This window comes from Crassostrea angulata, chromosome 3 (assembly GCF_025612915.1).
Source record: "Crassostrea angulata isolate pt1a10 chromosome 3, ASM2561291v2, whole genome shotgun sequence".
Lineage (NCBI taxonomy): Eukaryota > Metazoa > Mollusca > Bivalvia > Ostreida > Ostreidae > Magallana > Magallana angulata.
In genome coordinates, this window is record NC_069113.1 from 51,715,137 (window position 1) to 51,742,209 (window position 27,073).

At 32.7% G+C, this 27,073-nt stretch overlaps 1 protein-coding gene across 10 annotated transcripts in view; it reads right to left on the reverse strand.

The window, feature by feature from the left end:
• Positions 1–1,133: 1,133 nt before the first annotated feature.
• The window catches only part of LOC128178233 (nephrocystin-1-like), a 34,760-nt gene continuing 8,820 nt past the window's right edge, over positions 1,134–27,073 (reverse strand). For 9 of the 10 annotated variants that reach the window (XM_052845302.1, XM_052845299.1, XM_052845298.1 and 6 more), the window contains 15 exons: positions 26,691–26,766; positions 26,263–26,315; positions 25,914–25,988; positions 22,196–22,271; positions 21,485–21,522; positions 21,253–21,279; positions 20,356–20,438; positions 11,951–12,027; positions 10,421–10,520; positions 6,421–6,533; positions 5,935–6,008; positions 5,511–5,555; positions 1,879–1,995; positions 1,593–1,748; positions 1,134–1,409 (listed from right to left, as the gene is read on the reverse strand). In XM_052845302.1, the coding sequence (XP_052701262.1) occupies positions 1,392–1,409; positions 1,593–1,748; positions 1,879–1,995; positions 5,511–5,555; positions 5,935–6,008; positions 6,421–6,533; positions 10,421–10,520; positions 11,951–12,027; positions 20,356–20,438; positions 21,253–21,279; positions 21,485–21,522; positions 22,196–22,271; positions 25,914–25,988; positions 26,263–26,315; positions 26,691–26,766 (1,128 nt within the window). In that variant the 3' untranslated portion in view covers positions 1,134–1,391. The remainder of the gene's footprint in view (positions 1,410–1,592; positions 1,749–1,878; positions 1,996–5,510; positions 5,556–5,934; positions 6,009–6,420; positions 6,534–10,420; positions 10,521–11,950; positions 12,028–20,355; positions 20,439–21,252; positions 21,280–21,484; positions 21,523–22,195; positions 22,272–25,913; positions 25,989–26,262; positions 26,316–26,690; positions 26,767–27,073) is intronic. The other variant, XM_052845303.1, reaches the window with a different exon arrangement.

Below are 27,073 nucleotides of genomic sequence, written 5' to 3' on the forward strand. Positions count from 1 at the left end.
TTTTGGAAGCATGCATGCAGCTTTACATTATCTAGATACACATCTGCAGATTGGCCGTCGGTTTTAAACTTGTTTGCTGTTTTAAAAACAACAATACAAACAACAACTAATTTCAGATTTGATTTCAGGCACGTAGCTTTGGGGGGGGGGGGGGGGGGGGATGGGGACTGCCCACACTTTTTCTTGCAGCAGCTCATTTTCTTAAATTCAAATATAAAAAATTTAATGATCATGGAGATGCCCCATCCACCACTTTTTTGAAAGTATGTAAAAATCGGAATGAAGTTACGGAAATTAATAGTGAAATTGAAGTTAAAGCTTAAGATAAACTGCGCCACGTACTGATGTACATTAACAGTAATTTATTGAATTTTACTTACTTTTTACAATCAATTTATTAATCTGTTAAAATGGAAATGTAAATAATAATATATAACAATAAAATGCTATTTTGATTATCCATGCGGGTTATGAAGGTAGCGATCATTGCAGAAAAAAATTACAGTGCCCGCTAACGCGGGTTATGTATTTTTTCTGCAATATCGCCACATTTTAATTCATATCCCACATGAATCACCAAAGAATGCATTTTATTGTTTAAATCATGCATTGAGATTATTTTCCACTAATGTGGAAATAAACATGGAGATATTTTGCGATTTTCATGCATTTTAATTATACATTACATACTATATTAGCCCATCCTAGACCTTGATTCCTAGCTTAGCAGTCATGCATTTAAACCAATGAGGTAGGGCTTCATGGAAATCATAATTACGCAGCATTCATTGTTCTCGGGCATTACTGAGAGAAGAGAAGATAATCCAAGATTTGAAATATCTTTACTACAGGGCAAATTTGGTTCCACCATAGAGACTGAACCGTTGACTGTGGAGCCATGAATTTTGACAATTTAGGTGAAGGACATCCATTAACACAATATCCATGACTTTTTTCCTCAGAGAGTCAAATATCTTTGTGACCCAGGTGACAAAAGAAAAATTAAAATCATTAATTAACTATTGATAACAAACTTATTGAATTTCCAAAATATGAGCGTATACCTTGGTATTGATGCACAGTCATGTAGTATGCAAAATACATAATAACTCAGAAAATTATTAAAAAGAAAATAATAATAAAATAATTTATTGAGTATAAAATGCCAACATCAGATCATAAAATGAAGAATAACAGCTTGACATTCTATTGTGTTTATTGAACTAGACCCAGCTGTCTATGATGATAATGTTGGACAGACTGATTCACTGTTGCTAGTATACTACAACCCCTGTACGGTCCAGTACATGTATCTTCTCCTATCACAAGAAATTCCAATAAGAAGTCCTATTTCTGTCACACAAGTCTCCTTGCCTTACACTTGCTGCTTTTCACCCACTGACAACGATCTGTAATGATATGAATATAAAGAGTTACTTGTACATGTATATGAATCCTATCATATCAATTTCATCCCAATTCATTCATTCTTCAATATTCAGTCAGTATATATTTTTTGATACATGTTAATACTGGTAGTGTAACATATGAACATTGTTATACAATTAATTCACAGGGAGTATAAAACCTACTTGGGTAGAATCCAGACAATGGGATCCAATGACATCAAAAGCCACCTCCTTCATGTCCAAGGGAGAAAACTCAATCTCTGAGGATAGCAGTAAAGCAAGAATGCCTTTACGCTCCATTTTCTTTGCCAAAAAATTATCAATTTCTTCTTTTCTTGCCTGAAATGAAAAATGTAATTAAAGAAATTAAAAAACAGTCACTAAACAATACAGGCTAATACTTGTAACTCTGACAGATAACTAGTAATTAACTAGTAATTTAACTATGAAGGGTTTCAAGAAGACTCACCTCTTCAATTTGGACGTTTCCAGCTTTGTATGGCTTGAGGTTCACATCATGTAATAGAGGGTAAATGGATTCTAACACACAATCCTTGAAGAAATTTTTCATAAACTCACTGTCTCTCTGTCAAAAGTAAGTTGAATTATCTCAATAAATGACAAAGATGTTAATACATTATAATGATGACCAGGCACATAAACAATGCATTATTTATCAATAAGGAAATTCTGTGCAATATACCCATTTGTATTGCCTATTAGGATAATTTTAGCAGCTCCCACATCCCCCTAACCTGACACAACAAAATGTATTACCCTGGATAACTGAAATATTAGCCTTTTTTTTTTATAATAATCATAATTAATACTTATGTTCACAGTGAGAATATACACGTGCATTGATCAGAAATCACAGTCATGCATCATTATTTTGTGCATCGTCTTTATCATGATCTTATCTCATATTATATAGAAATTGATTTAAATATGCATTCTTTACACATTTTCTTTTCATCTGAAACATTTCATTATACCAATAATGATAATTATTTAATTAGTTAGACTATAGTGTAAATATTAATTAAGCTATCATATTGAAATATATTCATATATATATATAGATTAAAATAAATAATCAAAATGAAATAAATATAAATGTATCATTCCCGGATTATTTGTGACCCTCAACAATTAACTAAGGATTCCAAGTTTAATATAAACATGTTCATCATGGATAATGAGCCTATATTACAGATATAACAGGGTTGGGGAATCTTATATAGACGAAATAGTGTTAGTTTAAGTTGTTAATATTTTTCTTTAAACATTTGGGTTTCTTTTGAAAGGAAACAGTTAATCCTCTTCTATAGACTCTAGTATGACCTATATTTGGTATAACTTTTTCTTTTTGCAATAGATTGATCCCTTGATATTTGATATTACAGTAAGCAAGAAAATATATTTTAAAACTTTTCCGTAAACATGTATTCCGAGGAATATCAACTTTACATTGTAGGCAATGTAATATCACAAGAATGCACAAGAATACAGAAAAAGTATTTTGTACTAATTTGTACTCAAATAGAGTTTTGATCGGTTGAAAAAAGTTGTGACTATGTTATATATAAAACTGTTATTTTCATGCTTACATATATGTAATATACAATAGATGTGTAAATGATGTGTACAGGAATTGAAAAGGATCAAGTCAGACTCAAGAAATGTTAAGAGCTTGTAAAGTTAAAATCATTTAATTTTATGACATTTTATTTATGACAAGTGCTCAAGCCTTGCAGCATTTCCTGTGACTTGTAGCAATTGGCAGTAATTAATGCTTCAAATTCTAATCTCTGTTATTTTTTTTCTATCTAATGAATTATATGCTGTCTATTAAAAATTGTCACATCCCTCTCTCTCTCTCTCTCTCTCTCTCTCTCTCTCTCTCTCTCTCTCTCTCTCTGAAAAATAAATTATAAGAATTCACAGATAATTTTTTTTTACAGTATTCCACCAAAAAATCCCCTTTACTTTTGAAGCAGTTGCACAAAGAAATGAAGGTGTTAACACACTTTTGAAAGCCTTGCACTTTTCTTTTTCTGTGTGGTGGTAACAAGCTAGTTTTCTTTCTTTTTTTTTTTTTTTTGGAAATAGTTAGTTGTAAGTCAAAACACAACTATATTATGTATTGAAAAATTGATTAGAAAAAATTATGAGTCAAGGTTGAACAAATATAGCAAATGAATATAAACATCAAACAACAGCCTCCAATCAACACAACTTACCAACTGTTGTCATGCAAAGCAAGATACAGAATGAAATGAAGTGAAATTAAATCATTCATAAAACAAATGACATCACTACTTCTAAAAGACAGAACAAAATTAATAGTTACTTTATTACAATGAACTAGAAGTGGTATTTCATACTTGTCAGTGAATAAAAACTGATATACATGCACAGTGTTTGTGTTAATTTCGTTATTAATGTAGAACATTTAAGGGACAATTATTATCTGAATGTAACCATTGTACATCTATATGAATTGATGACTTATAATTGTATATATTCACATAACATTCTTGTAAAGGTTATGGAGAAATGTTGAGTCTATGCAATGCTCATCAATAAACTCCTGCCCACATTGTGCAGGGACACAACAGATATCAATTTCATTCTACAAGGTCAACAAAACAGCTAGCCTATTTGTTGGTTGGGTGTTCAAACCAAAGAGTGGGATAGGGAGATTGATCATAAAAACTGAGGTTCATTGGTGTTCAAAGGTGCTGTCTCTGAATCTGTAGCTGTGGACAAAACCTATCATCCCAATGGTTCTTAGGTGCAAAATGTAATCACATTTATTGAAACATATTACAATATACAATAAAAGACTGTCACAGCTGATGTGTTTATCTAGAAGTTTAACTGTATCCTTGAATATATTCAAACATTACATCTAGAGCATATACTGTATACTGGGTACAGTCATGTAGATATTACAGACTTACTCAGTTGAGCTTTTTAGTTTTTATTTATTCAGATACTAATACTAGTGCCTACTTATCAAAGAATTGGATTAAACACAAAGAACACAAAAAGTTCAAACTGTACATACTAAGCAAGTGGGGAAATATAAAGATACTGTATATCTGAGATTCATGAAGTAAACAGAATGAAACATGTAGAAAACCATCTTAGTAAGCAAATGAAAGTACAGGTAACTGTTTTAGAATTGTACAATTAAAAGACAACAATAAACGGCCATTCAAATCATTGTATTGTGATAAAGGTCAACACTGCATAAAGATGAATTTTAAACTAGAAGTCAATCTAAAAAAAATATTTCAAAGACAAAACATGAACTGTGATATTAGAAATATCAGAACTGACTCTGAGTCATGAGTACAACAGATGACAGTGAGATTTTTTAATAGAAAGAACACCTCTAAGGAAGGTATAGCTAATCCAAATAAACTTGAGAGAAACTGGCAAATAAAGTTAGATTTGCTGCCAGTAATGACCTAGCTGCAATAATGTAGTCCCATCTTTTTTTTTGGAGAGCCTCTCCAGAAAAAGTCAGATGTCAGAAAAAAAATCTATATTTAGCTACATTACTGCAGCTAGGCTACATCAGGGCTACATTACTGCAGCTAGTTATGACCTTGACATAAATGCCTGACAATGGAAGTATATATCTGCAAAGTCTAAAGTGTCTAGAACATAGCATAGCTAAACAACGGGACATGTTTTAAAATATGTCACCAGGATTTAAGATGGAAACGTAACAGAATGCAGGCAGATCATCTAGAGTAAATACATGCATAATATATTTCTTATATCAAATCAATGCTCCAAAACACAATTAGGAATGGATTCTTTTATCTGCATAATGAAATATGATTATCAAGCTATACTCATTCCATAACACAACATCAGAAGTTACAGAGTACTTGCTAGTATGGCTATTTATTTATTACATGTTAAACTGTCATAATCTAGAATGAATAAATATTTCTAAACCTTTTCTATCAACACTATTACTGTGAAATTATCTATGGGTATTAATCAGTTTGATTATTCTATTGACAATATACACGCATACAATCAATCATATTGATGCTTATTTGTGATATTAACACTTACCATTTCCACTCGTTTGACTGTTTTGGACTTTGATACGTAGGTATCCTACAAAACCAATATCAACACTACAAGTTAATTGTTACACATTTATCTTGTAAAGAGTGCTTTAACAAAATTAAAATTACCTCTGCATATATGTTCTGTCATAGGACAATCCAGAGTATGAACATGTACATGTACATGTTATTACAGGACATACATATTACAATATAAATCTTGGCAGATTCATATAGTTAGAGGAATCCAGCAGGGTCCTTATTTTACATGGTACAGTTTACACTATAAATCATGACATATAGTTAGAGGAATCCAGCAGGGTCCTTATTTTACATGGTACAGTTTACACTATAAATCATGACATATAGTTAGAGGAATCCAGCAGGGTCCTTATTTTATGCGGTACATGTACTTGGGTAAGTCTTACCCTAAGAACTTTCATTAGATCATGCTGGTCTGCTGCCTGGGGGAAGCTTGTTAAGACAGGACTGTGCAGTAGTTCTGTAAAAACAACATATATTTGAGGACTACTATTAAAAATTTAATGTAGAAATTACTTATATAATGGAATCCTATAAGGATACCTGCTACATATACAATATATATATATCTATTAACTTATACTGGAAGCTATAATAATGCTATCAATTGTTTAGATGATCTAGAATAACTTAAAAACTCCACATTTCCATATTAAACTTTTCAAGGAGATTCTTGCCCTTTAGAGCCTTCTTTTTTTTATCCTGCCATGTTGATGATGATGGTGACCTTGTAAAATGACCTTTGGTTAAGACAACCCCATCCTACAGAGTGACTTGGGGGGGGGGTTCTACAAGATTATTGTTTTTTAATGATTGTCCGTCAGGGTCAATAAATTGTAGCACAGTCATCAAACAAAAGTTAGTGTAGTAACCTGTTGAATCAATGTCTAGACGATTCCGGAGAAGTTCATCAGCAAGTATCTGCCTGTAGTAGGAGTAATGAATCAGGAACGCAGCATTCCCAATCAAGGCCTCTGGAAGGTTGCTGAAAATTTTAAGAATGACATGTACATTGAATAATCATGTTTATCAAGCATATATCTAAAATTTCAAACATAGGTAATCACAGATTACAAAGCTCACCGAGACGAGACATCACCCTTATGAGACATCACCTTTATGAGACCACCTTTATCATACTATATGAAAATCATACTTTATGATCTTGGATATTCATTGATACTGTTTTGACACAATATCATATATCATCTGTTAAAAAATTGTATGATAATCATATGTTCATGTGTTAATCAATACAATAATATAAAATCAAATATTGCATCCTATCATATTCACAATATATATCATATAATACAATAAAACACCGTAATAAACAATGATGAGATATGATATTGTAACGTATAATATGACATTGTATTGTGTTATACGTTATTGTATTTGATCACATAATACAATATCATAATATATAATACAATATAGTATCATATTACATATAATACAATATAGTATCATATTACAATATCATATTACATATTACATCATATCATTGAAAAATATGATATCATATTGTATAATATAGTATGATATTGTATGATACTGTATCATTTATGATACATAATATGATATTGTATCATATGACACAATATAATTTGATACATTGTATCATATCAAATGATAAAATATTATGTAATAAATTAAAATATTTATAATAAAATATTATATTATACATGTTGTATCATATGGTACAATAATATATATTACAATAACATATAATACAATTTCATGTGATATTGAACATATACTATTTATAAACCGATATCATATTATACAATATCATATGATACGATATTATATAATATTACAAAATAATAAAATACAATTTCATGTGATATAATTCTATATTACAGAAACCAATATCATATAATACAATAACGTATGATACAATATTATAGAATATACAATATTGCATCATAGGATACAATATTATAATTTGCAATATTTTATGTAATAGTATCATGTGATAGAATAAAAAAATAATAATATTATATAATATTATACAATATAGTATCATAATATACAATAATATACATAACAATATCATGATACAATATCATATAATAAAATATCAAAAAAATTTATACAATATCACATTGTATCATAAAACTTTTTATAATATCACATATGATATTATATTGTATCATATTAAACAATATTGTTTCATATCATACAATACTATATTATAGGAATCATGTTATATCATTTATCAACTATCGAGCAGGTTTGAGTGGGGTAGGAGATTTCTATAGCAACTTTGATAATTGAGATCAGGCTCTGCATCTAAAGCAACCTCTGCGTTTCATTTATTATAAAGTTAAATCAACTATGCAAGCTATCATCTATAAAACATGTGACCTGTTCCAAAAAACTAAACCTCATCCAGCATCCGAAACCTATGGCTCAGATTCAGCATTCAAGTCTGTCAGGTGCATCAGTATCTTAAGACACGCATCATCCATGCAAGTTTGGTGAAGTACGGACCAGTAATAACTAAGATATCATCATCAGAGGGCACTAGCAATTAAAACCTTAACCTCCTCCAGCATCCGCAACCTATGGCTCAGATTCAGCATCCATGCCTGTCAGGTGCATCTGTATCATAAGACACACCATCCATTCAAGTTTGGTGAAGTTAGGGCCTGTAATAACTAAGATATATTTTTTAGCATCCTTGATAATGGAGATCAAGCTCTGCATCTGAAGCTACATCTGCAATTCACTCATATTACAGTTTAATCAACTATGCAAGTTTAAAATAGTACTATTATCTATTAAACATGTGACCTGTTCCAAAAAACTTAACCTTATCCAGCATCTGAAACCTATGGCTCAGACTCAGCATTTAAACCTGTCAGGTGCATCAGTATCATAAGATGCACCATCCATTAATATATAGGATGAAGTTAGGACAAGTAATAACTAAGATATAATCATCAGGGCACCTGTTTCAAAAACTTTAACCAGCTCTTAAAACCTTAACCTTCTCCAGCATCCAAAACCTATGGCTCAGATTCAGCATTCAAGCCTGTATGGTGCATCAGTATCATAAGACGCACCATCCACGCAAGTTTGATGAAGTTAGGACCAGGAGTAGCTAAGATATAATCATTAGAGGGCACCTGCTCAAAAAACTTTAACCAGCTCTAAAAACCTTAACTTCCTCAAGCTTTCGAAACCTATAGCTCAGATTCAGCATTCAAGCTTGTCGGATGCATCAGTATCATAAGACGCACCATCCATAAAAGTTTGGAGAAGTACGGACCAGTAGTAACTTGGATATAATCATCAGAGGGCACCTGCTCAAAAAAACTTTAACAAGCTCTAAAAACCTTAACCTCCTCCAGCATCTGAAACCTATAGCTCAGATTCAGTACTCAAGCCTGTCTGATGCATCAGTATCTTAAGAGACACCATCAATGCAAGTTTGGTGAAGTACGGACCAGCAGTAACTTAGATTTTGCTATCAAAGGGCACCTGCAACAAAACTTTAACCTGCTCCAAAAACCTTAACCTCCTCCAGCATCCGAAACCTATAGCTCAGATTCAGCACTCAAGCCTGTCTGGTGCATCAGTATTATAAGACACACCATCCATGCAAGTTTGGTGAAGTACAGACCAGCAGTAACTTAGATATTGCTATCAAAGGGCACCTGCAAAAAAACTTTGACCTGCTCTAAAAACCTTAACCTCCCCAAGCATCTGAAACCTATAGCTCAGATTCAGTACTCAAGCCTGTCTGGTGCATCAGTATCTTAAGACACACCATCAATGCAAGTTTGGTGAAGTACGGACCAGCAGTAACTTAGATTTTGCTATCAAAGGGCACCTGCAACAAAACTTTAACCTGCTCCAAAAACCTTAACCTCCTCCAGCATCCGAAACCTATAGCTCAGATTCAGCACTCAAGCCTGTCTGGTGCCTCATTATCATAAGACACACCATCCATGCAAGTTTGGTGAAGTACAGACCAGCAGTAACTTAGATATTGCTATCAAAGGGCACCTGCAACAAAAACTTTGACCTGCTCTAAAAACCTTAACCTCCTCCAGCATCTGAAACCTATAGCTCAGATTCAGTACTCAAGCCTGTCTGGTGCATCAGTATCTTAAGACACATCAACAATGCAAGTTTGGTGAAGTACGGACCAGAGGTAACTTAGATATTGCTATCAAAGGGCACCTGCAACAAAAACTTTAACCTGCTCCAAAAACCTTAACCTTATCCAGCATCCGAAACCTATAGCTCAGATTCAGCACTCAAGCCTGTCTGGTGCCTCATTATCATAAGACACACCATCCATGCAAGTTTGGTGAAGTACAGACCAGCAGTAACTTAGATATTGCTATCAAAGGGCACCTGCAACAAAAACTTTAACCTGGTCCAACAACCTTAACCTCCTCCAGCATCTGAAATTTAGGACTGAGATTCAGCATCCAAGTCTTTCAAGTCCATAAGTAGGTCCAGATGCATGATCCATGCAAGTTTGCTGAAGATATGACAAGTAATAGCTTAGATACAGGACCTGCAACAAAAACTTTAACCAGGTCCGGACGCCGATGCCGACACCGACGCCGACGCCGGGGGTATAGCATATGCTCCCCTTGACTTCGTCTCGGTGAGCTAAAAATCCCTTTAGTAGATTACGCTTGATCCTTTAAGTTCAATTGCAAACACCCAAAGACTATTCTCAAAGATTAACGGTACATGTGTAGGCAATTTAACTGCCTTAATATTATTGATTTACTATTAGCAAATAAATATTAAGACATTTCTAAGTTTTTTCACATGACAGTTTCTCTTATTCAATATTATAATGGTGGTCTGACAAACTTCTGTAAATGATGAAGGACTTACTCCATGTATGATTTCTGTTCTGCTTTTGGCATCATGACCTTGACATTTAGACGTGGTTGCTTGTTCCCGGACAGCATTGCCATGAAGGAGCTGCTTGTTGCTGAAAAACCAATGATAAGTAGTCAGTATAACGGAAGAAACCAATGATAAGTAGTCCTTATAACAGAAGAAACCAATGATAAGTAGTCCTTATAACAGAAGAAACCAATGATAAGTAGTCCTTATAACAGAAGAAACCAATGATAAGTAGTCCTTATAACAGTAGGAACCAATGATAGGTAGTCAGTATAACAGAAGAAACCAACGATAAGTAGTCAGTATAACAGAAGAAACCAATGATAGGTAGTCAGTATAACAGAAGAAACCAACGATAAGTAGTCAGTATAACAGAAGAAACCAATGATAGGTAGTCAGTATAACAGAAGAAACCAATGATAGGTAGTCAGTATAACAGAAGAAACCAATGATAGGTAGTCAGTATAACAGAAGAAACCAATGATAAGTAGTCAGTATAACAGTCAGTAAACCAATGATACAGTACCGATCAGACCCAACCTAACACCAGAGTAAACCCCAACTAAACCCGGGGTTTACTTTTTGGGTTTACTTTAGGTTTACTTTTTGAAAATTTGGGTCCACTCGGGGTTTACTTTGGGTTTATTTGGATATTGCTTTTGAGGTCAACAGTACTCACTGAAGTGTGAAGCAGTCCCATCTTTTATCTTACCATTCTACTGCCTGTAATTTCTGCCCCTTGTATATTCCGAATACACAGTTAGCGTCCGTTTTAAGGGGTATACTTCTAACTGGGTTTACTCTCTGTGTCCAATCTGGGTTTACTTTGGGTCCACTCTAGTAAACCCGAAGTAAACCCAGAAAGTATACCCAGGGTTTAGTTGAGGTTTACTATAGCACTGAATCATGATTTTTTGAAGTATACACTCTCATAACTGCAGCGGTGTATGCATACAAATTGAGTAACGCGCGTTAGCGCGTTATGAAAATTTGTATGCACACACCGCTGCAGTTATGAGAGTGTATACTTAATAAAATCATGATTTAATGCTTATATTTACATTTTTTAACTTCTTGCCTTGTCTGCAAATGTGATTCATACCTTAAAATTCCTATCTTATCCTAAGGGTAAGTTAATATTAATGGAAGAGCCACAAGCGTGAACTTTGATTTTCGCTTGTGACGTTGCAGTTTACAGCATTCAACGTTTGTGACGTCATAATAAAACTCGTCATTTTAACCTTTGACTACTTGTTGCATTTAGAGGCATTTGAAGATCACAGAATTAAATGGAAAAACACAGTAGAATGTAAATATTTTCTGTTAGGTTGGTTCTGATTGGTACTGTAAGTAGTCAGTATAACAGAGGAAACCAATGATAAGTAGTCCCCATGTTAACACCAAACATGATAGATAAACTAAATTAACCATGACTCTCTTTCAAATCATGCTTATACTTTGCAATACGAGTTCTGACAACTACTTTTAGACTCCTGAAAGTACAAGCGTACTCACTTCTTCTGCTGATGCTAGGGTCCACTTCTACTCCTTTCTCATAAGGAGTCCCTCCATTAACATAGAGGTCAAATGACCTGGAAATAAACATGACTGTCAACTCTCTTAAAGAGCATGTCCAAGAAATGCTGAATCATGTCTGCATAATATTATCATTAACGGGGCATGGTCACGATTTTGGTCAATAATTAAGGTCTTCCGTTTCCAACGGAAGACCTTATTGTTTTTCTTCGGTTTTTTTTTCTCATTCTTCTCCTTTTTTTTTCTTACCGATTTTGTGTCAGCGATTACTCGGAAACTCTTTGATCGATTTTGATAAAATTTTCAGATCGTATTGATATTAATTAAAACTTGATCGGAAATTTTTTTGGTTGATGACGTCATTTCCGTTTTTGAAATATCGACGTTTTCTTGATTTTCAGAGGGACGGCTTGTCCAAACGAGTTATGAAAAACTATAAAAGATATTTAGCTCAAATTTTCAGGAATGATAGACAAAAGATTGTAGATATGTAATAAGGCATTAATCACTTTCAGGCACAAAAGGCGCTAAAGCTCGGTTGGGCTCGAAAAATGAGATTAAAAAAGTGTTGTGATTTTGCCTGGTTTTCTTAGATTATCTTTTTTCTCACAAATATTTTGTTAAGACATGTAGAAGAAAAAAAAATTATATTTACAAGATCTTTTGTTTGACATCTAGAAAAAGGGGCTGGCCCCTCAAATTAAGGGCCTAGAACCCTTCAAAGTTTTCACTTTATAACTCAAAATTGGTTAAGATTTCACTATGGCTGTCGCTGCAAAAGTTGTTCATTATGATCTTATTAATGTCGTAACAATAATATTTTGTTTGGGTATTGCGTAATATGAGTGTAAAAAGCCAGACTTGTTACCATGTATTTGTGTTTTATTTGGCAAGTAAACGGGGTATTTGTGCGTATAACTGACATAAAGGATACCAGTTTATATACGGAAAGTGTTTAAACATTTTAGTTATTTTCTAGTGAAACACATTATGGATGAAAGAACTGTTTCTGTGCAATTCATTTGAGTTGCATTTAAAATCTAGCTGTATTCCGAGCTGTGTAGGTGAACAGTTACGTATCCACCCTTGTCCGCAGCCGAGGAAGTAGGTCACGACTGGACTAGCGAGCGGGTCTGCCGTTATCAAATACACAAGATTTGCGTCTTGCTGTAATGCACACATGGATTTTTATATGTAGCTGCAAACACAAAACTTCCGATTTTAGTGATTTTAATAGTAAATAAAAAAAAGATTATACCTTTACCTACTACCATAGACAGTGTACTAGCTTGCGTTCGGAAAGTGTTGAAACAATTTAATTCTTTTCAGGGGAAACACATTATGGGTAAAAGAATTACTTCTATGCAATGTATTTGAGTCGCATTTAAATACTAGCTAGCTGTTTTCCGAGCTTCATGTATGTAAACAATTATACGTATCCGATCCTTGCCCGCGGCCGAGGAAATGGGTCGCGGCTGGACTAGCGAGCGGTCTACCGTTATCCAATACACAAGATATGCGCCTTGCTGTAATACACACACGGGTTTTTTTATTTTGCTGCAAACACAAAGAATTCAGATTTAAACGATATTAAAGAGTAAATGGAAAAAGATTATACAATTACCTACGAAGTATTGCTTTTTTGCTCTCGTAATAAAAAAAAAAAAAATAGATTGTATGACTGTCATTGAAAAAGGGGCGTTCTTTGTGATCTTGTCTATGTCATGAAATAGTTTTATTGTTGGAAAATAAAATTTAGTTATCAAACTGCAAACATTTCAAACCCACCACGTTGAGTGTACATTTTCATCACACGGGCCAAGGAGAAGCCGCGCTAGTGGACAGCCGATTCGCTGTAGGACACATTCTTCTCGTGTTTATACGTTATCACACATTTCAATGCTCTTTGATTCGTTGTTATTTTCATTTCCAATGATATCGGTTAACGATGCATCAAACCATTGATTTAAATCATAGTTCGTAAAATAAAGGAAAAACCTGCCATCAATTAATATAATACGTTTTACAGTCGTACGATTTGAAATGTAAATGAATTCACCTGTTTCTATTTGTGACATTTTGCTGCTGAGAATTAAATGCATTTAAATTTACCAATTTCAACAAAATATTGGCGATATTCACATAAGTATCTGTAATCTATGATAATGTGATTCTTCATTTGTCTAACAAAGTATTAGAATTTTTTATGAGTTGAGAGAGAGAGAGAGAGAGAGAGAGAGAGAGAGAGAGAGAGAGAGAGAGAGAGAGAGAGAGAGAGAGAGAGAGAGAGTTAAGAAGGATGTAGTAAGTAAAAGTTGAAATATACTTAAAAAGCGTTCGAGATAAGGCAGCTTAAGAAGTACAATGCTACATGCTTGCGGTAGGTGCGGGCACGATAAAACTAACCATTTTTAAAGAAGTTGAAAAATTATTTACATTAAGGCCGTAAAATAATAAGGGTCACAATATTGGTATAATAACCTCTTCTCAATGGTGGTCAGATTCATTAAAAAGCATACTCATTGCTGATTTTATTAATTTATTATTAATCAAATTTTATTTTTATTTTTGATTCTGAAAGAATATGTGAGTTATAAAAAGTTTATGTACATGTGCATTCATTGTAAATATTTTGATTGTATTCGGACAGTTAAAAATCGAGTAGTGAACACATGGTTAAAAATACTAGTTAGTAGATTAATTTTCTAATACAAATCGAATTGGCTTTAAAATTTGCATATTCAAGCACACTTAAATAGTTAATACATAAATTATATATATATATTAATAAAAAACGTCTGTATGCTGTATTATGTATTTGCTGTCTGATTAGGACTATTTTTCCCAAAAAAGAAGCGCTCGGCAATTGCGTAATTTTTTAAACGTTCTGTAAAGTACAACACCTGATTGGAGTACATGCTTATATATGTTTTTTTTTTTAAAAAATGTTATCGTTTAACTAAGCGAAATTGTAGATGTCATGGAGTCAATAGGCAAATCAAATTCGCCAATCAGGCAATAGCAGTTATCTAATGTCTATGATTGATAATTTTACACGGTAAATAATACATGTAAATATGAATTTTAAAGCACTCCCTGCTCCCCTGTTAAAAGCTCCCGTTACTTGCATTCTTTTATTTACGATTTTTGTGCACACAGTTATTCGGAAATGGCTCAAATTTTGTTACACGGGCCCGATAAAATGATGAAAGGATGACCCCTAAAATTTCTTTCCCAAATATTTCAAGAACGGTCTTAAATTTCAAACACTGGTTGAATAACATATAACTTATATTGTACAAATTTATGTGCATGAATGACAATGTTCCTGTAACTTAACAAAAAATGACACTTTTTGAAATCTATAAGTTTCTGAATTCATCATTAAAATTAATAATGTTAGACGGCCCATGCAGCAAGTTTTTCTAGTCGAGTCTTTCGTTCAACAGCGAAACGATTGTGAACATTTCAGCGGGGTTTACAACAAGACGGTGAAACGACCACGAATTTTTACAGGTTTGGCTAAAAAGAGTTTAAAAGAGATGGATACAAAACACAGGTGCGATTATATCTTGTAGGAGATAAAAAATGATTAATCTATGTTTGCCAAAAATACAATTTTTTATCATAAGAATACTTTAACATTTATATCCGCCGAATATTTCCATTTCCCTTTATTGTTTGGTGCCTGATTTGAAATAACGTTTCGAGGTATAAAATGTTGAGAAATTTCTTTAAGCTGCATGTTCCGATTTGTCGGCCATTTCAGTATCAAATAATTTTCCTTGCAAACCAAATGAATGATCTTACAAAGTTATAGATGTATTTACACGGAATTGCTCTCCCTTCAACGTTAGGAATATTCAAAGTAAATAAAAATAAATTTTGGGCATACAAAAAACCCCTCAAAATACATCATTGGAATGTTTAAAAAAGGAAACCGTTGGGTTTCATCATTCGAATGATTGGGTTTATTCATCCTGCATGTTTTGCAATGATTATAAACAACGTAAACATAAAACCTATTAATGAACAAATGTACACTGCTTTATTTTTGTTTAATTAGTCATGCTGTATATCTCATATGTTATAATAGATTATATAAAAAAGACAGATGTCAAAGTCGTAATACAATCATACTAGCTTCGACGTAAGGGGCCAGTTTAAACACGAGGCGAAAAAACGCAAAACCCTTTTATGTCGATTATTTTGTGGATATACACCAAAAATTGTCTAATCCGGCGGAGGGTGGTTCTGAAAAAAAATGGCTGGATTAGGCAACATCCGATTTAGAGGACATTGTTTCAAATTAATTTTAGTATTTAATGCAGTAGGTCCTGATCGTGTATTCTTGTAAAATTTTCAATTGTTCTGAAATATATTAGATTTCATCGATCTTATCTATACGGTACCAATTTTCATTTTAAATTATTTTTTGAAACAATAAATCCATAACGGAATACATACGATGGAAATACTTTTTGAATCAAATCATCGTTATTGATAATTTTTCAAACATCCGATCTACCTGTAAAGTGCATGCTTAACCGTAAATTGTTAAACAAAACATTAACAAGTCAACAGGTGACTGAAACACCTGATGGCGAGAACTGTTATGATACAGGGAAACAAAGGATGAATATTAATATAATGAGAATTTTATTTAAAAAAAATTAGCATTTTGACAGATCTAGAATAATATGCAACTCTGTACGTGTAGCCATACAACGGGGATAACAAACAATATCGGCAGTCTTACTCTCACAGTATCCTGAATCACGGCCTGAAAAAATGGGGTGAACTATAATCTAATTATCTAATTTTTGCAATTCATAACAAGACTTTACGGTATTAACTGAAATGAGTTGCTAGTTTGGATCTATATTTACAGTTATTTAAATCAATCAATCAAACGACAGTAAAATTGGTCGATAATTGAGCATTTAAAATATCTCGCAGAAGGCCGACCGATCGATTAGTAGACGGACGACGGGAGATAACTCTCACTAATTATAAGCAGTAAGTTTTTTCATTTCGCCGGTTTACAGAATAGACAGGATCCTGATTGCACAATTTTTTTAAAACAAAAATGATGGGAAAATGTCAAGGGGCTGAATAATGTCGCCGGATTGGGCAGCATGCCGTAATACACAACATCCGGATTCAACGAGTTTCAACATGTACATAATTTTTTTCATTTAAATATGGCTTAATTGACCGGGAAAACTACTGCAACGTTTATTATTGCACACATACTTAGCATAACCATCGTTTAAAAGCATACAATTATTTTATTGAAAATTGGACCAAGCAGCTTTTACATTAAGATTTACATGTGTAAGACACTTTATTTGTCATGTGCATGATCATGTGCATTAATTATGTTCAATACCCGCTTATTCTCCAAAATGATCTACAATTCCATTCACAACTATGGTCATTCAAAATCACATGAATTAATTAAAATTTTAAATTTTGTGTCGATCTCAACTGTTATGTATCCAAGAAATCTATTGATTTTATCATGTGTTACGTAATTAGGTATTAACGTTTTTTAAGGGGTCAAACTTCATTCAGAAATTACTATTTTTCCTTCGTAAACATTCACAGGATCAAAAACAGATTTCCTACGGAGATTTATAATTGGGAATGTTTACATCTTTTCTCAATTCGGAAGTCTCACGGAATATCTAGTTAAGGTCTTCCGTTTCCAACGGAAGACCTTATTGTTTTTGTACGATTTCTTTTTCCCTATTATTATTAAGGTCTTCCGTTTCCAACGGAAGACCTTATTGTTTTCGTTCGGTTTCTTTTTCCCTATTATTATTAAGGTCTTCCGTTTTCCAACGGAAGACCTTATTGTTTTCGTTCGGTTTCTTTTTCCCTATTATTATTATTTTTTTTTTCTTACAAAATTTGTGCAGGCGATTTCTCGGAAATGGCTGAACCGATTTTCGTAAAACTTTCAGATCTAATAGATATTAGTCCGAACTTCATATACATTTTTTTTTATTTTGATGACGTCATTTCCGTTCTTGAGAAAATGACGTTAAAGCGATTTTCAGAGGGTCGGCTTGTCCAGGGATCTCCTCCTAAACGGTAAAAGATATTGAATTCAAACTTTCAGGGATTGTAGACAAGAGATTGTAGATGTGCAATTTGGCATTTATATTTGTCATGCTCAAAAGGCGTTAAAGCTCGCCTGGTCCCAAAAATTTAGACCAAAAAAAACGTCGTAATTTTTCATGGTTTTCTTAGTTTATCTCTTTTCTGAAAAATATTTTGTTAACACATGTAATGTAAAAAAAGTTTATATTTACAAGACCTTTCATTTGATATCAAGAAAAAGGGGCTGGCCCCTAATATTAGGGGACTAAAGGGCTCTAAAGTCTTTCATCTGGAGCTCTTTACTGAGGGGTATTTTGTGAACAGTTATAGAAGCAAATATGTTTATTTTACAGTTATGTATCCAAGCAATGTAATGATGTTATCATGTGTTACGTAATTAGGGGTTTTTAGGGGCCAAAGTCCAGAATTTTGATCACATATATCTCAGAAAGGAAAAATATTTTAAAATGCAGTAAAGAAGAAAAGATGCTCAGAATGATGTACTAAATAATATGCAATTTTCAAAATTTCGTTAAACGGCCCCTATAAGGAGTTAAGGGATCGGCCCCTAAAATGTTCTTTCCCATATATTTCAAGAACGGTAACGAATTTCTAAACAGTTGTTGAACAAAATGTGTTGAGATTTAAATGACCTTTTATTTGATATCAAGAAAAAGGGGCTGGCCCCTAAAATTAGAGGACCAAAGGGCTCTAAAGTCTTTTATTTGTAGCCCTTTACTGAGGGATATTTTGTGAACGGTTATAGAAGCAAATATGATTATCTCACAGTTATGCATCCAAGCAATGTAATGATTTTATCATGTGTTACGTAATTAGGGGTTTTAGGGGCCAAGAGTCCAGAATTTTGATCACATATATCTCAGAAAGGAAAAATATTTTGAAATGCAGTATAGAAGAAAAGATGCTCAAAATGATGTATTAAATCATATGCAATTTTCAAAATTTCGTTAAACGGCCCCTATAAGGAGTTAAGGGATCAGCCCCTTAAACGTTCTTTCCCATATCTCTCAAAAACGGTAACGAATTTCTAAACAGTTGTTGAACAAAATGTGTTGAGATTTAAATGACCTTTTATTTGATATAAAAAAGGGGGCTGGTCCTTAGAATTAGGGAACTAAAGGGCTCTAAAATTTTTCAACTGTAGCTCTTTACTGAGGGATATTTAATGAAAGGCTATAGAAGCAAATATGTTTATCTTACAGTTCTGTATCCAAGTACTGTAATGATTTATTCATGTGTTATGGAATAAGGATTTTTTAGGGGTGATGAGTCCATAAACTATGACAAGCTATATCTCAAAAAGGAAAATATTTTGAAATGCAAGGTAGAAGAAAAGATGCTCAAAATGATGTAATTTACAAAATGCAACCTTCAAAATTTGGTTCAGCGGCTCCAATAAGGAGGTAAGGGACTGGCCCCTAAAATTTTTTTTTCTCAGATATCTCAAGAACGGTAACGAATTTCTAAACACTTTTTGAACAAAGCTCTTATCCCTGAAACAAAATAGTATCTGGCCCTTAGAATGTAGACCCCGTTTTTCTATTCTATATCATGTTTAGCTGTTAAATAGCAAAATCAAGATCGAACATGTATCTCAAATTCTAAAATCAGACGGAAGACCTCCTCGTTGCTCGCAACGAGATCGTGTCTAGTTATTTTTCTGATTTTAATATTTACAATGTTTCATTAAGGCATTTTTAAAAGGCAACCGAAATTTGAGTGTCATTTGTTGAGCTTTAAGCGAGTTACAGAGCTTGAAATTCTTTGTTTTGTAAACAAAGCATTTGTTTACATTTTGAAAGATGAAGTGAAAATTCAAAGTTTAGACATAAAATGAATCGGTTAATTGTTGGGAACTGTTTAACTGTGCTTAAAATGAATAAAAAGATAGAAAAATAAGCTGGAAAAAGTTTTTTTTACTGTATATTGAACCTATGTAAACAAAAACAGGGCACGAGCCTTGTTTACATGACAAAGAATAGTGAGCCCTATATCTTGCTTATAACTCTATGGATGACTCTCAAATTTTATTTGATCATTAGAAATGCAATTCTAAACCATTGTAAATAATAAAATCAGAAAAATAGAATTTGACCAAAATTGTGACCATGCCCCTTTAATAAGCTATCTTTAGATCATCTTGCATAAAATTTCAGTTACATTGAAAATTGATCAGATTGAAATTACAGGTACTCTGTAGAAAATCCCTATTTTGATTCCTCCACAAAACCACATATCTACTAGTATATAAATACCTGTTTGCTACCACTCCACCATTTTCTTCCACTAGAGGTAGATGTACCCAGCCACAACTAAATTCTCCATACTGATTTGTTTTCTATGAAAGATTGGAATTTACAGAAATAGTCACCTTCTATATCATGATAATGGTACCACTAGATAAAAATGGAACGATATAAAATATACAGAAAAAAGAGGTGGAGGGAGGGAGGTTAAATTAGTGTTAATAAATATAAAAAAAAAATTATTCACATTATTTCAACAGTTGGCCGACACATATTATTCATAAATATCTGCTTTTCAAGTATTTTTGCACATACTGAAGATGAAAGCAGCATGAGTTATCAGTCAAAAGATGGAGAAATTAAAGGAATAGAGAGTCAGAGCATGGTTAAATATTTCTGTGTTGCATAAGTGGTGTGAGTTTAGTTAAGATGAATACAATGTGATGTTCTTTCACCTCCACTGGTTTTATAAATGTTGAATCACTAATCCCATCTTTAGCATAGTAACATTCACATAAGCCATTAAGTAATTGAATTCTTTAATCTTTTTATCTTTTATTAAAGAAATATGTATACAGGAGAAAATAAGATTAACTTCAGTGTATATGTTGTATATTTTGCTGTAAGTGGGAAGTGTTTAGGCATAAATCGATGGTTAGTTTTTTCATCAGTAAAAATTCATTCACACAATAAAACTCTCTCTCTCTCTCTCTCTCTCTCTCTCAGACAAGCAGAGCTAGCACAGATACACACATTGAACAGAGGATCTACTTCCTGCTACAGCAAGAAGTTTTCCTCTAGTTTATCAGTTGCTCTTTGTGCATCAGGATTTGGTCTTAGGAAAACCAATATAATCAAGTGAAATGTGAAAGGTTACAGAACGACGCCAAGGCCACAACTACTCACAGGATTCCCTTTCTCTTTATGATCGGGCTGTCATGCCATAGATAAAAGATGATTTACTTAAGACAAACCAAAGATTGCAGGATAACAAAAAGAAGCCTGCCTTTTTATAGTACATGTACATGAATAAAACAAGCATCAATTTACTAAACCAGTGTTAAATAATGAGAAAATCCTAACATATCAAATATTCATATATCTAAACAAAATGATAAAGAACTATTCAAATACTTACAACTTTGCAATATGATGCACACAATTCAAAAAGAATTCCTGAAAAATTAAATCTCAAATTTAATTACTGTTTTTCTCCTTTAAACATATTTAATATTAACAATTTGAAACATCAACATACACATAAATATACAGTAAAACTCGTTTAGAACGAACACGGTTAAAGCGAAAATTCGCTTTAACTGTGTTCGTTCTAAACGAATTTTCGGATATAGCGAACTTTTTTGGAATCCCCGGTAAAAATCTTAGCAAATCTTTGCAAATTTTTACGGCTATAATGAATTCGGATATAACGAATTTATGGATATAGCTAACTGATTTTGAGTCCCGTAGAGATGAAACATAACGAAACATAAAACCTTTACAACGTATTTTTTTACAGTTTAAAAAAGTTTTTACTACCAATTAATAAAATAGTTTGAATGAATTTATTTTCATATAATTTTTTCAATTCACAATCCCATTATTAAAGGTATCAAAGTAATGACTTTTTATTTTTACCCTCAATTAGCGAAATTTATAGTCTGATGAAAGAAAACATGCGTATAGTGAATTCGCTATAGATATTATTACCAATTTGTTATATGGATATAACGAATTATGGATATAACGAAGTAATTCCATTGGACCCTAGGACTTTGCTATAATGAGTTTTACTGTATTTCTCAGATAATCAATTGATTATATGTTTTAAAGAATTAAGCACCCTCACCTATCGTAGAACTGCTAGTGTTATTGGATCTGATGAAAACCTCTCCATGTAAGTATGGGTCCATCATATCATTGATCTATTAACAAACGTTTATAAAAAATCACACAACAGCCAAGATCATACAAATGGATTACTCACTGATAAATGTGCTGGCCCAGCTGTCACTAAAAATTTTACATCATTTAACTCAGTCCTCAACTCAAATTGTTGTAAGAAAAGTGTATAAATTTTAGGTTAAAACTCAGACTTGAGGCTGAGTGTTGACTTGAGGAAAGTTGGTGACAACTGGGCTTGATATAATTAATATAAATAAAAACTGTATCATGTTTATTTAAGTTTATTCACAATTCATGAAAAAGGATTATTTCCCCTTTAATTAAGGTCTTCCGTTTCCAACGGAAGACCTTATTGTTATTGCTTTGTTTCTTTTTCCCTTTTATTTTTTTTTTTTTTTCTTACGCTTTTTTGTACAAGCGATTTTTTAAAAACGACTTGACCGATTTTCGTGAAAATTTCAGATCTTGTAGATATTGATAAAAACCTTATATATAATTTTTTATTTTGATGACGTCATTTCCGTTCGGGAAATATTGACGTTTTAGTGATTTTTAGAGGGTCATTTTGTCCTGCTATCTCCTCCTAAACGAAAAAAGATATTGAATTTAAATTTTCAGGGATTGTAGACAAAAGATTGTAGATGTGTTTAAAGGCATTTGTGGTTGTCTGGCTTCAAAGGCGTCCAAGCTCGCCTGGACCCGAAAATCGAGTTTAAAAAAACGACGTAATTTTTAATGGTTTTCGTTCTTTATCTCCTTTCCTGAAAATATTTTACCATAACATATAGAGCAAATAAAATTTATATTTACAGGATCTTCCGTTTGATAACAAGAAAAAGGGGCTGGTCCCTTAAATAAGGGGCCAAAAGGGCTCTAAAGTCTTTCTCCCATAGCACTTTACAGAGAAATATTTTGTAATATGTTTAAGAAGCAAAAATGTTCATCTTTTACTAATAAAACTATACATTATAAATTTTTTATTATGCGTTACGTAATTAGGGGTTTTAAGGGGCCAAAAATCCAAAACTTCGATCGAATATATCTCAAAAAGGACAAATATTTTGAAAAGCAATATAGAATAAAAGATGCTTAGAATGATGTTTTAAACAATATTCAATCATAAAATTTTCGGTATCTGGCCCCAATAAGGAGATTAGGGGTCGGCCCCTAAAATGTCCTTTCCCAGATAGCTCTTAAACTGCAAAGAATTTCTAAACACTTGTTGAACAAAATATGTTTAATATCAAAAGAACTTTCGTATGATGCCAAGAAAAAGGGGCTGGCCCTTCAATTTAGGGGCCAAAAGGGCTCTAAAGTCTTTCTTCTATAGCACTTTACTGAGAAATGTTTTGTAATATGTTTAAGAAGCAAAAATGTTCATCTTTCACTAATAAAACTATACATTATAAAATTTTAATTATGCGTTATGTAATAAGGGGTTTTAAGGGGCCAAAAGTCCAAAATTTCAATCGAATATATCTCAAAAAGGACAAATATTTTAAAAAGCAATATAGAATAAAAGATGCTTAGAATGATGTTTTAAACAATATTCAACCATAAAAGTTTCGTTATCTGGCCCCAATAAGGAGATTAGGGGCCGGCCCCTAAAACGTCATATCCCAGATAGCTCATAAACGGCAATGAATTTCTAAACACTTGTTGTACAAAATATGTTTAATATCAAAAGAACTTTCGTATGGTGCCAAGAAAAAGGGGCTGGCCCTTCAATTTAGGGGCCAAAAGGGCTATAAAGTCTGTCTTCCATAGCACTTTACTGAGAAATATTTTGTCATATGTTTAAGAAGCAAAAATGTTCATCTTTTACTAATTAAACTATACATTATAAATTTTTTATTATGCGTTACGTAATTAGGGGTTTTAAGGGGCCAAAAGTCCAAAACTTCATTAGAATATATCTCAAAAAGGACAAATATTTTGAAAAGCAATATAGAATAAAAGATGCTTAGAATGATGTTTTAAATAATATTCAATCATAAAATTTTCGTTATCTGGCCCCAATAAGGAGATTAGGGGTCGGCCCCTAAAACGTCATATCCCAGATAGCTCAAAAACGGCAAAGAATTTCTAAACACTTGTTGAACAAAATATGTTTAATATCAAAAGAACTTTCGTATGGTGCCAAGAAAAAGGGGCTGGCCCTTCAATTTAGGGACCAAAAGGGCTCTAAAGTCTTTCTTCCATAGCACTTTACTGAAAAATGTTTTGTTATATGTTTAGGAAGCAAAAATGTTCATCTCACATTTATTTAACAACATATTATAATTATCTTATCATGTGTTCCGTATTAAGGGGTTTTAATGGGTTTTAAGGGGCCAGAAGTACCAAACTTTGATAACATACCTCAAGCAGAACAAATATTTTAAAAAACATTATTTGAAAATCAATATAGAATAAAATGCTGAGAATGATGTTCCTAATAAAATTCAACCATCAATTTTTTTTTGTTGCCCCAATAAGGAGATAAAGGGTCAAATATCAAAGTCAAGGTCATATAACCTTCAAAAAATCGCACGGAAGACCTCCTTGTTGCTCGCAACGAGATCGTGTCTAGTTATTATTATTATTATTTTTTTCCCCTTTTTCTCTCGTGAATTTCTCAGAGATGTCTTGATGGATTTTTATAAAATTTTCAGGAATGACAGAAAATAAAAAGATCTAGAGGATTTTAATTAAAAATGTTCTAAATTCACTTCCGGTCGTCCGTTTCCTGTCCCGCGACAAAAAGCTTGTCACCTCGAGATCTAAGAAACGGTAAAGACTTAAACATTCAAACTTTGTGGGATGATAGACCTATAGCTGTAGATGTGTTTAAACACTTTTGTTTTGTTCGTCATAACTTCCGGTCGTCACCGGAAGCACTTAAAAAATATATTTTTTTACGAATCAATTTTTTTGTCAATAGAATAAATATATAAGAATAAATCTATTCATAGGAAATCTCTGCGATGTAATATCAACACAAAATTTCTACTTCCGGTGAGATATCTCAATTATCTCAGGTAGCTTTTTTAAAACACATTTTGTACCCGCGATATCTCAGAAACTATAAGCGATCAAGACACGAAACTTTTATAGATGATAGACATTTGATTGAAGATGTGTTTAACCGGTTTCATTTTGTCTTCCGTCACTTCCGGTCCATACCGGAAGAGTTAAAAAAAAAGAGCTGTCTATCAGTTTAACTGTTTTCCTTTGATATATTTTAGTTAGATAAATGAAAAATAATGTACAAAAGGCAAGTATACAAGAAATATTGAATACAATTTACATTGAACACTTCCGTTTGCCCGTTTCCTGTCCAGAGACCAAAAACCTGATTTCGACGAGATCTCAAAAACAGTAACGACTTGAACAACCAAACTTTGTGGGATGATAGACCTATGTATGTACATGTGTTAACACTATTTTGTTTTATCCGGCGTAACTTCCGGTCGTCACAGGAAGTACACCCAATTTTGATATTTTTATCATTCACAATAATTTTCGTATCCATTTTTTATTTATGTGAGAGAAGCAATGTCTTACAGTTAAATTGATACTTCTATATCAAAACGGAAGACCTTTTTGTTGCTTTTGCAACAAGAGTCTAGTTATAAGCTATTTTTATAACACAAGGGTTGATGAATCTGTGTGATTCTTACTTTTGAAGAGAAGGACCAAGCTTTCTGTTCCTTGTCGACTGAGGTCACCTTGACCGTGTGGATGTTACTCAGCACCTGTATCAGCAATCAAAGTAATGGTCACTGTTAACATCTCTGTGTCTATTGTGCTTAATCCATTCATTTATTCACAACAGTTAATTTAAAAGCATGCATGTACACAAACACCCATACTTTCTTAACATATAGAAATAAAAATTCCCTATTCATTATCTAATATTTTTTATTAATTGAAGTACATGAACATACTGCTGGTATAATCATGTATTCCAATAATTATGATTTTAAAAATTTCATCGCATCCATGTACATGTATTTGATGTGTACTTACATTCTGTCCATCAAACAGACACATTCTAATATGGCGACCAACAATGTCAATTCCTGAAAATATAAAGATCATTAAAAATATTTTTAAGTCAAAAATACTGGCAATCATTGAAAATTAGGATTAATTTACATATCAACATGAAATATATGTACATGAATCATAAAAATCATTCAGAGAGTAGCATTCCTTTATCTAGAGGGATAATGAACTTGCTTTTGTCTTCAGGCTAGTAAAACATTAATTTATAAGATTTTTCTTTTATGCCTCATCTGAAGGTATACATTGTACATATATGATGATTTAAATTTTGATATTTTTCAAAAAATATTTCTATCACTCTGAATTGAGTGATTTTTTTTAGATCCCTTTTGAAACTTTCATCAACAATGAAATGTACTACAGCAAATGTACAGTCATGCATGACCAACCTTTTCCTGGCAATGGGATTTGCTTACACCCCTGGATCTGGATGATTCTATCTATCTTGGTGGGGATCGGTCTCAACTACAAATCAAAATCAAAGCACCAACAGTACTGAATGCTATCTTGAATACTGCATCATTCTGTAACTAGCATAAGTTAACAAAATACTATTTTCATGCCAGTAAATTTTTTACACGCTGTATGATCCTAATGCTGCATTTTCTTGCCAATATGATTTACTAAGAATAGGAAAGTAATAGTGAAGGAGTCCTCAAGGTTTTCAATCTTTTAAACTAATGTTCATGCATGCTTTTGTTATACTTTTTAATTGAGTTAACAAGTCTTAGCACAAAACAGCAGAATCATGTTCCATTTTATCGGTTGATAT